The sequence below is a fragment of the Arachis ipaensis genome, chromosome B6 (assembly GCF_059453495.1).
Source record: "Arachis ipaensis isolate K30076 ecotype BB chromosome B6, ASM5945349v1, whole genome shotgun sequence".
NCBI lineage: Eukaryota > Viridiplantae > Streptophyta > Magnoliopsida > Fabales > Fabaceae > Arachis > Arachis ipaensis.
The window spans coordinates 144,000,207-144,017,003 of NC_142441.1; the positions used below are offsets into that span (position 1 = coordinate 144,000,207).

Genomic DNA, 16,797 nt, shown 5'->3' on the forward strand with positions numbered 1-16,797 from the left:
TGGAAGATGGATAAAAATGAGAAAATTTTGTTGATGAAAAATCCTTCCTTTTTATCCCTCTATGAAATAGACGGGCAGATTAAATAATGGTCAAGCACTCAAGTCAGAAAGATGTAGATGCACTATATGCCGACTCCACTGGGGATCGAACCCAGAATCTCTGGTTCCGTAGACCAGCGCCTTATCCGTTGGGCCATGGAGTCTTGAGTAATATTTATTGATAACTAATATTTATTGTTTAAATAACTAAGCCACAAAAACTTTTCCCACTAACATTTAAACGGTTAGTTGGTGGTGAAAGTTCAGATGCAATTAACTTCATTTGAAACTGATAATTGAGAAATAATTTAGTCAAATTTATCAAATTATTTAATAATTTTTAATTACTAGTTTTATATAAAATTAAAATCCACTTGAAGAGTAAAAGTTTGTTAAACTTGGTTTGAATTTAATAGTATTTTGAAGGTATGAATTTAAAAATAGTTCATACAATATTATTTTTTAAGTTGGATTAGTCCACCTTCACTGTGATCATTATTTCGAGACTCCTGTCGTCGCTATCAATAACACCAGCAGAATGGAAAAATGAAATTAGTTGAATTTGGTCCAAATAAAAAATATATGAGGTAAATTCAGGTTATAAAATTGCCTATTCTTTCTACTATTTACCACTTTTTCAATGTCTTCAACATTTCCAAAATCACAAAATTTGGAAAAGTCTATGAAAAATAAAGTTGCCTCACAAAAAAAAATTCTGTGAAAATACTTACATGAAAAATTTTGGGTGATAATTTTATTGCACAACAGATTCTCAGACACTTCTGACACTTGTCCTTACTGCCTAATCCAAGAAGAAACCATCTGCCATGGTCTCTTAGCATTGATTAATGAAAGTGTGTGGAACGATCACCGAGAGTCCTTCTCCCATTGGTGGCAGAAAGCTTGCATGGGCGGAGCTGAAAATCCTGATAAACGCCGACTAAACACATTTCTGGTAGTGCTTTGTTGGAATTGTTGGAAGGCAAAGAACCGGTACGTCTTTGACAAGAAAATGAGTTATGCAGATCAATTGGCTCAAGACTCCCACAAACTTACAAACAAGATTCTGAAAGCAAGTCTTGCTTGAATTTTTGGTTTACCGTGTTTGAGTTATTCGCATTACTCTTTCTCTTTATTTTCTTTTGTTTTGGCACCTGTGTTAGTATCATTTTGGAGGTTCCCACTTCTTTTATTGTTTCTAATTTGGATCTTCTGATCTTTTTTTAGCTCTAATAAATAACATATATCTTTGGAGAAAAAATATATAGATAATTTATATTTATAAGTACACAATTTTATTCTAATTTATATTTGATTTAGCATATAAATACAATAATAATAACAAAACAAAACCAGGGCACACATATATATTTATAGACATTCCTTGCTGGGTACATATGATAAACATTCTCTCTGGACTTGACTAAATTAATAATGTTAAGCTTAAGACAACACAACCACCTTACTCAGAATCCAAAGTACCAGAGACAACTCAAAGGCAAAAAGAGTATGGAGCAATCCTCTGTCAAGTGTAAACCCATACAGCGTTATTCCCCCTTTGTTGTGCTGCAAGTATGTCACTGCAATGAAAAATAATGGGACTAACATAAGCATCATAGACCAAGAGGTTTCAATCTCTTTTTGAATGACATTCATATTTTTTGGACCAAACATGACTTTTGTCTTTATCGTGTTCAGCTTCCGCATGTATTGCCAGCTAAACATTATTTCTTATGTAGGATTTTCAAACTTGCATATCTTGTATGTCAAGAACTAAAATTATTTTCATAGAGATGGACTTATTGTATAAATTGCATGCCTGTAATGTGCACATTATGAAAACATGCACAAATAATCCAGCATAATCACTCAGTTAAAAATTAGCTAAACAACAAAGTACTGTCATGTTAACTAAATTAAAGATCATAAAATATCTCACCTAAGGCTTCCCTGATTTGGAATGTAGACAGTTGTTGTGGGATTACTGATATGCGTATGTCTGAGGAATCAGAATCACTATTATCACTGGCTAGTCCATCAGGTATTTGGGCCTTGCAGTGTTGGGATTCAGCAGAGGCAATGGTTACTAACAAGTGCCATCTCGTGGCTATGGCCACTATCCCTTGAGCTCTGTGTGTTATTCTTGCAGCACCCACCAGGCACAGCATGAACCCACTCAACTGCACTGCTGAACATATCTACATATATATATAAAGATAGAAATTGAAATTCAACTCCATCTTTCATGAATAGATAAATAATAGAATGGTTATTACCAGAAGATCTCCAGAATTGAAGAAGGTCTTGTCAGATTTAGAAGCAAGAACGAGCAAGAGAGCACCCAACTGGCTAACAGTGATGGTGACCAAGCAGCCAATGATGAAGAACCTGTATCTATGGCTTGTGAGCCACAACTGCTTCCTGATCCTCACATGTTCCCCGAATATGAGACTGGCGTCGGAGCCGCATCCTTCAAAGAGCTTGTGAACCCCTTCAAACCTCAGCCTCTGGAGCTCGCAGGTCAGTCTAAAGAGCACACACAGCACCAAGAACACCAGTGTTCTATAAAGCCATGACACCAGAACCAAGACAAAGGCGGTGGAGTTGAGGGGGAACGTTGGATTGAGGTGTGGAGCAGAGATCTTAACGGCGGAGAAGAAGATGATCTTGTGGGCCAACTCAAGGAAGAAGGACGGAAGCATTATGTAAGCCAAGTATCTGAAGGACTTGTCCAGTTCTACTTTGTATCCTCTTCGTACGTAGCTGCTGTCGTCTCTCAACATGTCCAGGAACAGAAGCTGCCTTAGCCCATACCTGTTTCCATGCATCCACAAGTTTCATTAGTAATGTTTAAAATTATGGATAAAGTATATTGTTAGAATACCAGACTAAAAAAATTGAGTTGATGGCTAAGTAAAGAAGGAAGGATGAATAATTTGTTTAGATTTAATCATTGGTTTTACATACATACCTTCGGAAGAAACAAGAGAGGGTGAAGAAGGCAATGATGGCGAGTGTGGATTCCGGCACCTGAACAAGCTTGTTGAATGAGATTGGATCATCTTCAGGGGAAGACGCAGGGACTCTGACAAAAATGGAGGTTAGAAGAGGCACAACCACGGCGAGGAAGATGAAGACCACATAAGAGATAAGTTTTCCAAAGCATGAAGAGTGGTCAAGTGCACACCACTTTAGGCTAATCCGAAAATTTCGAAGCTCGTCATGCATCATGGATTTTGATCTTTCATATGATGGCTGCAGCAGCAGGGGAATGTTATTGTTATGGTTGGGCTCTTCTTCATCGTCGGCGAAGGACACACGCCTTCGGGAGGAATTAATGTCAATGGTGGGTTCTTCATTGGTAGGATTCATAGTTGAAGGAGAGTGTTGTTAGAAGCAAGAAAATTGAAAATCTTGTGTTAATGATGAGTTGTAAGTAGTGGAGAGAAAATCTAGAGAAACAAAGTTAGGAAGCTTGCTTTGTCTCGTGAGTCTTCTCCTTGCCCTGTACTAGAGGTTTCTATGTGCAGCCAAGAATAATCAATCAACTGCTTTTTCAAATAACTAAGATCGTTATGTATTGTGTTCCCCCTCTCTTATGCTGTCGAAACTTTTCGCACTTATTTATTGGAACCCCGCTAGGGGACAATTGAAGAATCCTCACAATGTATATAATAAGTTATTTATTTAGGAATAAATAATGAAAACTATTCTCGGTTATTTCACGTCAAATTTCAAAGTTTAAATCCATCGATTTCAAATTTTAAAATTTTAAAAAATTTAGTTAGTTATTCTAAAAAAAATAACCATCTTAAACTTTAATTTATCAAAATATTTCACTCCAGTATCCTCTTCTTTCTCAACTGGTTGTCACTCTACCTTTATCAATAGGGAAAGTATGGAGAGCCAATAAAATATTTGTATAATGCGTACAATGGAGGTTTAGGGAGTATTATAGATATAACAATTAGTGTTACCTTTTTCCATCAGCGTAAGCTTCTGGGATGAGTGGTATCATGACATGATATTAGAACTCTAGATCCGAAAGATCAAGAGTTCGATCCTTAGTAAACCCCAAAATCAGCGTACCTGAATGGTTATTTTGAATATTATGGGTGATGTTCATTTTGTAACTCGTATAGTCATTGGCTCCCTAGCAGGACTAATGAATTCAGCACGTATGAAAATGAGAGGGATGCAGTTTTGTGTTGTTCACTGTCTTTGATGTGACTCAAACCCGCCCCGAAATATAAAAATATCCAAATTTTCAAGACTCCAACCATTATTTAACATGGTAAAATTCATTTAGAAAAATATAAAAAGAACCAACTCTTCTTCAAAATTAAAGTATAACCACAATCAATACTAATGTTGTCTGATAATACCAAATATTTAAATCAATACAAATAACATAATATTATGCATTAATCTAAAGTCTTATGCATTCTAAACATAAAACATTAACTTATAGTCTTATAATGACTAATAACACAAAATATTAAGGTTTACAATACTTAAATTCCACATAAAAATAGTCATGATCCATCACTAATAACACAAAATATTAATTGTGTACGATGACCGGGTTACTGGGTCGACTTCAGGTGACCCAAGCTATAACCCGAATCCGACCTAAAATAATGACCGGGTCTATTTTTGAGACCCTTACCCGACCCTAAACCCGATAAAATCACATCAAATTAATCCCTAAAGTGTTCGAAACTAAATCAGGCCTTCGAAGCGGATCGAGTCATGTGTGCCCCTAACTGTTTTGAATCTTTATTTGGATTATATTTTAAATTAAAAATAAATAATAATTAATTAATTAATTTAATTATCATTTGATTTTAATTACAAAAATATTCTCATTGTACATACACTAATTAGATTGATTTCCATACTTTTTCTTATATCACTCACAAAATAGTTAAGTTATCTTCGACACCAAGTCTAACTATTTTAATTTCTTCCACCATAGTTATTAACTTTAAGCGCATCTTATTTTTGGCTTCTACCGTTATAAATCTTTTCTACTTTAACTACTACTGATGAACTATTTTTTTTTACTATTGTTAAGCTTTTTTTTTTGGTAAAAACTCATCAAGTGCAGTCAACTTCACGTAAATTTGATAGTTAAGAGTCATTAAATGATTTGATTAATTTAACTAAATTTTCTGAAAGGTATTTACAAATTTGATTAATTAATATTATTGATATTATTATTAATATTATTATTAATATTAATAAACGGTTACTAACCGTTTAGTACTATTTGGTTGAAGAGACACAACCTTTTAAGGATTGTATATGTTCAAAATATTGTGTCTATTGATTAAAGGAACACAACTCTTTAAGAATTATGTATGTTCAAAACATTGTATCTATTGTCAATAGAAAAGACACAACCATTTGTACACGTAACTAATCATAATTGCTACGTGCAATATGTATAAATAAGTCTTTGTCCACTATTTCAAAAATAGTAGCACTAAGTGTACATTTTAAGAAATCATTAAGATATTTTTTTTTGTTCAAGAGAGTTGAGAATTTCTTACTATTGCTAATTTAGAAATTCTTAGGTTTCATTGTATCTTGGGAGAGTATTGTCATCAACCCTATAGTAACTAAGTGTGGGGACAAATATCTCTCTAAAGAAAGCGATCTAATCGTGCCTTGAAACCACTACACAAATATAAGATTTTGTCATCTTCTCATAATAATATACCCAACAATTTTAGAGAGATATTTCTTGAAGATGACACAAGATCAAAACACTACATTCAAGGTCATGAATCAAGAGTTCGTCAAATTAGATCGCTTTGATGGAATGAACTTCAACCGTTGGAAAGACAAGATGATGTTTTTTCTTTCAGTTCTCAATCTTGCATATGTGATTGACCCAAAGACTACACCAATTACCGATGCCGCTGAAAATTCCACATCGGAAGAGAAAGAAAAGATTGTTTAATTGAAGAAGAAACGTGATGAAGATACTTTTGCATGTCGAGGTCATATTCTCAATACTTTATCCGACCGACTCTATGATCCCTACATGTCAATTCAATCACCATTAGAGATTTGAAAATCTTTAGAAGAAAAGTATAATACCGAACGACAAGGAACAGATAAGTTTATTATGATAAGATATTTTGAATTTATTATGAATGATATTATGATCAAATTTATGAATTACAAATTCGTGTAAGTAGACTTCGTGATCTACAAGTGGTGATCCTTGAATCATTACAAGATGAAGAATATTTATTTTAATGAATTTGATAACTTTTGTGAATTATGTGGTATTGTGCATGATCTTCCACTCAATATACTCCGCAACAAAATGGTTTGGCGGAAAGAAAAAAAAATCGTACGTTAGTGGATATGGTTACTTTAATGTTATTAAATGCAAAATTACCTAACAATTTGTGGGTGAAGTATTATTGATATCATATCATATCCATAATAAGATACCATCAAGACATAGAAAGGTTTTTCTTTATGAAATTTGAAAAAGGAAGAAAACCTAATTTGAATTATCTAAAAGTGTGGGGGTATTTAGTCTTTTATCGAGTTCCTGATCAAAAGAGAATCAAATTAGGGCCAAGAGTCATAAAAGGCACTTTTATAGTATATGCTCAAAATTCTAAAGTATATAAATATTAGACTTAGTGTCTAATATAGTTGTTGAATAAGAGAGGTAGAATTTATTGAAAATAAATTTATCAATTATTCAACTTCTGATTTAGAATATCCCAAAATGATACAAATGTTTCACAACAAATATATATGGAGCAACTGGAAAGCTATGTACTACCCGGAAATGAAAAGAAAGTTTTCAAATTAATTAAGTCTTTGTATGGGTTAAAACAAGCGCCTAAACAATGGCATAAGAAGTTTGATTCAGTTGTGTTATCAAATGGCTTCTCACATAATAGTGCGGATAAATGTATTTACTCAAAATTTACTAAAAATTATGGAGTAATCATTTGTTTATATGTTGATGATATGTTAATTATCGGAACAAATTTAGAATAAATTCGTATAATGAAGGAGTATCTAACTTCTAAATTCAAGATAAAGGATTTGAATGAAGTTGATACAATATTAGGCGTAAAGGTTCATAAGAATGAAGTTGGCTTTACTTTAAGTCAATCTCATTATATCAAAAAGGTATTGGAAAAGTTTGATCATCTCACAATTAAAGAATCCAATACGTCGTATGTCCTAATCTTAAATTAGAAGGAAATATGGGAAGACCTATAGCACAATTAGAATATGCTAGTGTTATAGGAAGTTTAATGTATGCAATGCATTGTACTAGACTTGATATAGCATTTGCTGTGTGCAAATTATCAATGTTTACAGGAAAGCCTAGCAATCAACATTGGAAAGTTATAACAAGAGTTCTTGGTTATCTCAAGAAAACCATAAACTTGGGATTACACTATAGTGATTATCCCGCAGTTTTAGAAGGTTATTCCGATGCAAGTTGGATTACAAATTTTAGTGACAACAAATCCACTTCAGGATGGATTTTCACCATTGGTGGTGGAGCAATAAGTTGGGTCTCAAAGAAACAAACATGTAATACACGTTCTACTATGGAGGCTGAGTTCGTAGCTTTATCAGCCGCAGGTAAAGAAGCGAAATGGTTAAGAAATTTGTTATATGATATAAAGCTGTGGCCACAGCAGACGACAGCCATTTCAATCTTCTGTGATAGTGAATCAACCATGTCTCGAGTATATAATAAGGTTTATAATGGAAAGTCTAGACATATAAGTTTGAGACATGAATTTGTGAGGCAACTAATAGATGATGGTGTAATTACCATCACTTATGTAAGATGTCAAGAAAATTTAGCAGACCCTTTAACTAAAGGTTTGTCAAGGGATAAAATCAAAGAGACTACTGTTAAAATGGGATTAAAACCTATTATTGCTAAGTGATGGGAACCCAACCTTATTCTAGTAGACCACTAGTTTCAAAGTTTAATGGGTAATAACAAGTTATTTAGCAATTGGAGCACTAAGGTATAGGATTTAGTGCTATTTACAATAAATTAGAAGGGTGAGTTTAAACTCTTAATGGAATGATAATATTATCAATATTCCGCCTATATGAATATAAGAGTGGTGCCGCTCTAATAAAAAAATTTAGAGGTTTTATTTTCGTAAATATTCATGAAACCAGGATATGAGCACAAGGCCATATAAGTGCTTAAGATTGTAAACTCTTGAACTTGGAGGGTATAAGTAATGTGTGTGATTTTTGGTACTAGCATTTGGAGTATAGGTTTAATCGATTAGACACCTATTACTTCGTTAGAATTTTAAAATTTACACTAAAAAAATGTTTAATTTTAGTGACACATTCTTTATGCATATACTTGTATGACATTTAAATTTTGTAAATAGTGGAGGATTGAATGTTATTTACAAAGTTGATTAATTAATATTATTAATATTATTGATATTATTATTAATATTATTATTAATATTAATAAACGGTTACTAACCGTTTAGTACCATTTGGTTGAAGGGACACAACCTTTTAAGGATTGTATATGTTTAAAATATTGTGTCTATTGACTAAAGGGACACAACTCTTTAAAAATTGTGTATGTTCAAAATATTGTATCTATTGGCAGTAGAAAAAACACAACCATTTGTATACGTAACTAATCATAATTGCTATGTGTAATATGTATAAATAAGTTTTTGTCCACTATTTCAAAAACAGTAGTACTAAGTGTACATTTTAATCAATCATTAAGAGATTTTTTTTTTGTTCAAGAGAGTTGAGAATTTTTTACTATTGCTAATTAAGAAATTCTTAGGTTTCATTGTATCCTAGGAGAGTATTGTCATCAACCCTATAGCAACTAAGTGTGGGGACAAATATCTCTCTAAAGAAAGCGATCTAATCGTACCTTGAAACCACTACACAAATATAAGATTTTGTCATCTTCTCATAATAATATACCCAACATTTTCATCTAACAGCTCTTAATTATTAACTTCACGTGCACGTTGACTTTACCTAAATTTTTATTTTTTTTTAACTTGGATTGTTGAAATCTTTTTCACTAGGATGAAATATTTTCTGACTTCAACTAATTGTATCATATTGTTGGCACAACGGCATGGTTTTCTACTTTGACAAGATTTTACTGTTTTTGTAAGATTTTCTATTTTAGTATAATTTACTGTTTTCGGAAGATTTATGGTTGTTCTAAGATTTTCGCATTATTATATATTTTCACGAGATTGATCTTTCCATCAATACTAAATTAGTGCACACGTTAATCACTTTAAGCTGTGAATCTTGGGACTTTGTTGATACCTTTGGAGATAAAAATGGTGGTAAAAATATAGCAAGAGTAGAGAAGAAACTAAGGCAATTCTTTATTTGTTTTGTACAAACTTTCCTCTAATCTTAATTTGTCTCCACTGACATGAATTCAAGCGTAAAAGAGTTACTAGTGAATTTTTTGCATGATACATACAATAAAGATTGCCTAATTATTTTACATTCACTTGATCAAGTATTACAATAATAATATTTTTCACAATGATATTCTCGATCATTCATTCTATGCAAAAAGTAAGGTGTTTATTATTTTGAATTTTGATGAATAAAAAAATAGTTATAAATTTATGATGACAAGGTGCTACTTTGCAAGGAGCAGGTGCAGGTAACGCTGCTTCTTGTGTTGGATCATCAAAGTTATGTCAATGCAATCAATAAAAAAGAGCTTATTATATACATATACAAAAAAATACAATGATATCTTAGTTATTTAAAATTTACATACAGGTGTCTTTACTAGAAAATAATATTAAGAAGGGTCAAATAATTTAATAAATTTAACTAAATTATCGTCTAACAATTCTTAACTATTAATTTGAGTCTTCACCTTGCCTTAGCTGCACCTAGAAACCTTTAGTACAGGCCAAAGAGAATACTCACGATCACGAGATAAAGCATGGTTTCCAACTTTTTTGTGTAGATTTTCCCTCCACTAGTTACAATTCGTTTTTTTTTTTTTTTTTTTTGCACTCCAAAGAAAACACACAACACAAGATTTTCCCTTTAATTTTCTTGCTTCTAACAACACACTCGTTGAAACAACACTGAAGGAACATGAATCCTACCAATGAAGAACCCACCATTGACATTAATTACTCCGGAAGGCATGTGTCCTTCGCCGAAGACGAATGCCGTCCAGCCGAAGAAGAGCCAATAACACAATACCATCCAAGCAATAACAATAACATTCCCCTGCTGCTGCAGCCATCATATGAAAGATCGAAATCCATGATGCATGACGAGCTTCGAAATTTTCGAATTAGCCTAAAGTGGTGTGCACTTGACCACTCTTCATGCGTTGGGAAACTCATCTCTTATGTGGTGTTCGTTTTCCTCGCCGTGGTTGTGCCTCTTCTAACCTCCATTTTTGTCAGAGTCCCTGCGTCTTCCCCTGAAGATGATCCAATCTCATTCAACAAGCTTGTTCAGGTGCCGGAATCCACACTCGCCATCATTGCCTTCTTCACTCTCTCTTGTTTCTTCCAAAGGTATGTACGTAAAACCAATGATTAAATCTAAACAAATTATTCATCCTTCCTTCTTTACTTAGCCATCAACTCAATTTTTTTAGTCTAGTAATCTAACAATATACTTTATCCATACTTTTAAACATTAGTAATGAAATTTGTGCATTCATGGAAACAGGTATGGGCTAAGGCAGCTTCTGTTCCTGGACATGTTGAGAGACGACAGCAGCTACGTACGAAGAGGATACAAAGTAGAACTGGACAAGTCCTTCAGATACTTGGCTTACATAATGCTTCCCTCCTTCTTCCTTGAGTTGGCCCACAAGATCATCTTCTTCTCCGCCGTTAAGATCTCTGCTCCACACCTCAATCCAACGTTCCCCCTCAACTCCATCGCCTTTGTCTTGGTTCTGGTGTCATGGCTTTACAGAACACTGGTGTTCTTGGTGCTGTGTGTGCTCTTTAGACTCACCTGCGAGCTCCAGAGGCTGAGGTTTGAAGGGGTTCACAAGCTCTTTGAAGGATGCGGCTCTGATGCCAGTCTCATATTCGGAGAACATGTGAGGATCAGGAAGCAGTTGTGGCTCACAAGCCATAGGTACAGGTTCTTCATCATTGGCTGCTTGGTCACCATCACTGTTAGCCAGTTGGGTGCTCTCTTGCTCGTTCTTGCTTCTAAATCTGACAAGACCTTCTTCAATTCTGGAGATCTTCTGGTAATAACCATTCTATTATTTATCTGTTCATGAAAGATGGAGTTGAATTTCAATTTCTAACTTTTTATATATATATATGTAGATATGTTCAGCAGTGCAGTTGAGTGGGTTCATGCTGTGCCTGGTGGGTGCTGCAAGAATCACACACAGAGCTCAAGGGATAGTGGCCATAGCCACGAGATGGCACTTGTTAGTAACCAATGCCTCTTCTGATTCCCAACACTGCAAACCCCAAATTCCTGATGGACTAGCCAGTGACAACAGTGATTCTGATTCCTCGGACATAAAGATATCAGTAATCCCACAACAACTCTCTATATTCCAAACCAGGCAATCTTTAGGTCAGCTTTTCTAATATTTTCATAACATAGATGATTTCACTGAAGAGAAACAATATTTAACTAAAATTATTATCTTTAGGATAAAATATTATTTTCATCTTCAACACTTGAAATAAATCTTAAGTTGATATTTAACTTTTAAATGTTTTATTTTAGTCAAAAAAGAATTTAAATTTTTTATTTCATTCTCAACAAATTTTAAACATATTTAATATTATCTTCAATTAAATTTGACTCAAACAATTAGCATAATTTAATAGTGTTATACGGTCATCTAGCGAAAGAATTATCTTGATTCACTGTTCAAATTGATTAATTTAAAAACCAGGATCAATTTTATAATAAAGTAAAACTGGAACACTAATTGATTGCTATTTTCCTCTACAATCTATGATGCTTATGTTAGTCCCATTATTTTTCTTCGCAGTGACATACTTGCAGCATAACAAAGGGGGAATAACGCTGTATGGGTTTACACTTGACAGAGGATTGCTCCATACTCTCTTTGCATTTGAGTTGTCTCTGGTGCTTTGGATTCTGAGTAGGGTGGTTGTGTTATCTTAAATAAGCTCTTCATTTCTAGTTTAAAAGTAGGTGATTTTTAGTTGGTTCTCTTGTAAATAAGAGATTAGTTACTCTTTATGACATGACATGTTAAAATGATTATTAAAAAAATTTAATTGTGTCATCATGACTAATACTAATTATATTTTTAATTTGAGTTTTAAAACCCAAATCATACAATTATATTTGATACGTCGCCACATACCTCGGCCGCACAAAAAGCTCAGAACGTAAACAGATAAGACCGGGCCCACTTATTTGAAAATAAAGAAACGTGCTCAACAAATTTGATCACCAAAACAGAATACGATAACCAACCTACAAACTCGGACTTATCCACAGCAAACGGGTAAAACAACGTCTATAAAGCCAAACTGATATTCTCGGCTAAAGATCAGGTTCTATTCTCAATCTTCATATTTACTTGATACACTCACTAAAGATTATTATTGACTTGAGCGTCGGAGTATCTTTTGCAGGTATTCCCGCCGCGGTGTTCAGTCCTGGCCGACGTATAGTTCTTCCTCTTCGTCAGCAGCATGCTCGGAATTGCTAAAGCTCGGCCACCCCAGTACACGGACGAATTACTTGGCGCCCACTGTGGGGTCCGAATATAGCTAACCCCACTACCCTCTTTGCTTAATCTTTTACTCTGTTTTGCAGGATTTCCGATCCTCGAATATGGCTGACAATGAGAACCCTCAATCCACACAAGCTGAGCTCCTAGCTCAAATCACTGAACTTCAGGCAGAAGTGTGGAGGTTAGCAATTGACAAAGCAATCCGACCAGTGGCGCAAAAGAAAAGAAACCTCGGAGAAGAGAAAAAACAAGCAGCACTAGAAGAAACCAAGAAACTCCTCAACGCAGGTTTCATCAGAGAGATCCGCTTCACCACATGGCTCTCAAATGTGGTAATGGTAAGGAAAAACTCAGGTAAATAGCGCATGTGCGTCGACTTTACAAATTTAAACAAAGCTTGCCCTAAAGATGTTTACCCATTACCTTGCATTGATAAATTAGTTGATAATGCTTCCGGTTTCAAAAGCTTAAGTTTTATGGATGCATACTCTGGTTACAACCAGATTCTAATGCACCCAGAGGACCAAAGCAAAACAGCTTTTATAACAGAACATGGAAATTTTTGTTACAAGGCAATGCCTTTCGGTTTAAAGAATGCATGGGCGACGTATCAAAGACTAATGGACAAAGTATTTCGACAGCAAATAGGTCGGAATATGGAAATTTATGTAGATGATATGGTAGCAAAAACGTCTGCACAAGGTTCACATTGTGACGACTTGTTAGAAGTCTTCAACCAAGTCCGAGCATACAACATGAGGCTCAACCCAGACAAATGTGCCTTTGGAGTTCAAGGAGAAAAATTCCTCGGCTTCATGCTAACCTCACGAGGGATAGAAGCAAACCCAGAAAAATGTAATGCAATACTGAACATGGCAAGCCCGAAGACAATTAAGAAGTCCAACAACTAGCAGGGAGAGTAGCTGCTCTGTCACGCTTCCCACCTGCAGTGGCAAACCGATCTTATCATTTCTTTTAAACATTCTCTAAGAGTAAGAAATTTACATGGACAGAGGAATGCAAAAATTCTTTTATGGAGCTCAAACAGCTCTTAACATCACCCCCAATACTCTAGAGACCAGAAACAGGTAAACCATTGTATTTATATTTATCAGTATCTAACCATGCTATAAGCTCGTCCCTAGTGATTGAAACAGGGAAAAAGCAAAACCCAGTATACTTCATTAGTAGGGTATTACAACCAACAGAAACAAGGTACCCAAAAATAGAACAGCTGGCGTTGGCACTGATCACCACGGCAAGGAGATTACGACACTACTTCCAGAGTTACACAATAATAGTACGAACAGACCAACCCCTAAGGCAGATATTAACCAGACTCGAGCTCGCGGGACGATTAATCAAATGGTCCGTCGAACTCTCTGAGTTCGACATTCAGTACGAATCAAGAAAAACTCTTAAATCACAAGTACTTGCCGACTTTGTATCAGAGATGACTAATGAAACACAACCTACAGAAGCCAGTTGGAGTATACATGTAGATGGAGCTTCAAACAGAGAAGGCAGCGGAGCAGGGATACTGCTAAAAGAAGGAGACAAAGTGATAGCCGAGCAATCACTACAGTTCCGCTTCAACGCAAGTAACAACCAGGCAGAATATGAGGCTCTGCTAGCAGGATTGAAACTCGCCCAGCAACTAAAGATACCTCGGATAACGATTTATTGTGACTCTTCACTAGTAGTGCATCAAATCAAGGGCGAGTACCAGGTAAAAGATCTTTTGTTAGAAAAATATTGGCTCATAACAAAGGATCTCATCTCAAAATTCAGCAAATTTGATATTATTCATGTAAACCAAGAACAAAACACCAGAACCGATGTGTTATCCAAATTAGCCACAACAAGGCAAACAGAAAACACATCGGCGCTGTCTCAACTAACACTCAATAAGCCGAGTTTCGAGTAGGATACAATTTTAAGCATCATGCAGGTACAAGATTGGAGAACACCTTTTCTCGATTACATCAACACAGGTGCCATACCAAACGAGGAACCAAACTTGCCGCTCTTTCGAAGAAGAGCAAGCTTCTACATAGTGGTAGGAAACACCCTGTACAGACGAGGACACTCCCAACCACTCCTCAAATGCATCAGCAAGGATGAGGCCGAAGAAGTTATGGCAGAAACACACGAAGGGGTCTGCGGAAACCACGTCGGGGGCCGAGCACTGGCTGCCAAAATATTACGAACAGAGTACTACTGGTCAACGATCAAAGAGACTTATCTCAAAAGTCAAGGCAGCGACAATTGTCAAAAGCACGCCACCGTTTCAGGAATCCCAGCCGAAAAGCTACACACCATAGAGGTAAGCTGGCCTTTTGATAGGTGGGGGCTGGACATCCTCGGACCTTTTCCAAAAGCGCCAGGCCAGGTAAAGATCCTTTTAATATCAATAGACTATTTCTCTAAGTGGATAGAAGCACAACCACTAGCACACATAATGGCAGAAAAGGTGAGATCTTTCCTATGGAAAAATATCATATGTAGGTATGGCATCCCGAGAGAGATAATCTCGGATAACGGGAGACAATTTACAGACCATAAACTTGCTTCTTTCCTAACAAATTTCAAAATTACACATCATTTCAGCTCAGTTGAGCACCCGCAAACCAACGGGCAAGTTGAATCAGCTAATAGAATTATCTTGCAGGGTTCAAAGAAAAAGCTCAGTGAGGCCAAGGGCGAGTGGGCCGACCTCATTCCAGAAATCTTGTGGAGTTACAATACTACAATACAATCTGCTACAGGAGAAACTCCCTTCAAGATGGTATATGGTGCAGAGGCACTAATCCCATTGGAGGTCAGCATTCCAACGATAAGGACCGAGTTTTACAATCAACAAAACAACTTGCAGGCCCGAACAACCGAGCTGGACCTCGTAGAAGAAGAAAGAGACATTTTAACCATAAGGCAACGAGCTATGAAAATGTTCATAGAGTGAAGACACAACAAAAGAGTGGCACACAGATCCTTCAATGAGGGAGATCTCGTACTCAGAAGGACAGAAGAAGCACGGAAGCTCCCAGCACATGGAAAATTAGGAGCAAATTGGGAGGGACCGCTCCGAGTATTTAAGAACCTCGGCAAGGGGGATTATAAGCTAGAAACCCTAAGAGGAGATCAACTTCTAGGAACATGGAATGTCTCCTCACTAAGGAAATATCAATCATAATACATATTGTAAATCTGCGGATGAGGGTACTCTTTTTCCCCTTCGAAGGTTTTTTTCCCAAACCACATAGGTTTTACTCGAAGAGGGTTTTAACGAGGCCGGACGCCACAAATCATTGTACAAATGTCATTACTATTGCAAATAAACCATTAGTGTTATCATAATCCTGATAACTAACATATCTTATAATCAAAGAGCTAACAGTTAAACCGAGCTTCATACTCGGAAACCAACAAACATAAGCCGAGAATAATACTCGGAAATATCCAAAAGGCAAAACAAAGCTAAACACATGTCCAAGGCCAAAGAGCCATACATAAGTTTACAAAACGAAACATAAATAAAAAAGGCCTAATCTGCCTTGTCACCAATGCTGGACTCCTTGCTATCATCTCCAGCAGCAGCCTCATCATCCATAAGTTGGTCATTGACGACCACCTTAGTCGCATCTAGGTTTGTAACATCGGACTCAGGGACTAACACCTTCACCTGAGACACGGCTCGATCGAAGCCTTGTGCAAAGGCCTCGTAAACCTCATGCTCCAGCTCTTTAATCCTTGACTCCAAATGATCATTCTCACCTTTAACAGTCTTAACTTGTTCAGCAGAAGCAAGTTGAAGATGTCTCTCCTCAACAAGCTCGGCCTCCTTCAAACTCAGAGAAGAGGACAACTCAGCAATGGTTTTTTCTTTCTCTTGAACGGCCGAGGATAACTCAGCAATATCTAAGGAAACCTTGCGCTCCCTCTCCAAAGCAAGTTCTTGGGCCCTTCCGACAACCACAACACGCGCACCAATCACCTGC

At 35.9% G+C, this 16,797-nt stretch overlaps 3 protein-coding genes, 1 non-coding gene and 1 pseudogene across 4 annotated transcripts; 3 read left to right on the forward strand and 2 right to left on the reverse strand.

The window, feature by feature from the left end:
- Window positions 1-130: 130 nt before the first annotated feature.
- Window positions 131-203, reverse strand: TRNAR-ACG (transfer RNA arginine (anticodon ACG)). The gene has a single exon. It is a non-coding gene; the product is annotated as a tRNA-Arg (tRNA).
- A 1,114-nt stretch (window positions 204-1,317) lies between these two features.
- Window positions 1,318-3,547, reverse strand: LOC107605169 (uncharacterized). The gene is made up of 4 exons (XM_016306947.3): window positions 3,011-3,547; window positions 2,316-2,853; window positions 1,979-2,237; window positions 1,318-1,619 (listed from the first exon to the last, which is right to left on the reverse strand). The coding sequence occupies exons 1-4, from the start codon at window positions 3,409-3,411 to the stop codon at window positions 1,483-1,485; spliced, it is 1,335 nt and encodes a 444-aa protein (XP_016162433.1). The 5' UTR covers window positions 3,412-3,547; the 3' UTR covers window positions 1,318-1,482.
- A 3,739-nt stretch (window positions 3,548-7,286) lies between these two features.
- On the forward strand, window positions 7,287-7,988 carry LOC148563026 (secreted RxLR effector protein 161 pseudogene; annotated as a pseudogene).
- A 2,132-nt stretch (window positions 7,989-10,120) lies between these two features.
- Window positions 10,121-12,300, forward strand: LOC107648456 (uncharacterized). The gene is made up of 4 exons (XM_016352312.3): window positions 10,121-10,619; window positions 10,777-11,314; window positions 11,397-11,655; window positions 12,083-12,300. The coding sequence occupies exons 1-4, from the start codon at window positions 10,186-10,188 to the stop codon at window positions 12,217-12,219; spliced, it is 1,368 nt and encodes a 455-aa protein (XP_016207798.1). The 5' UTR covers window positions 10,121-10,185; the 3' UTR covers window positions 12,220-12,300.
- A 600-nt stretch (window positions 12,301-12,900) lies between these two features.
- Window positions 12,901-15,761, forward strand: LOC107647530 (uncharacterized). Its single transcript, XM_016351602.1, has 5 exons — window positions 12,901-13,153; window positions 13,241-13,654; window positions 13,915-14,528; window positions 14,751-15,125; window positions 15,471-15,761. The coding sequence occupies exons 1-5, from the start codon at window positions 12,901-12,903 to the stop codon at window positions 15,759-15,761; spliced, it is 1,947 nt and encodes a 648-aa protein (XP_016207088.1).
- Window positions 15,762-16,797: the final 1,036 nt, after the last annotated feature.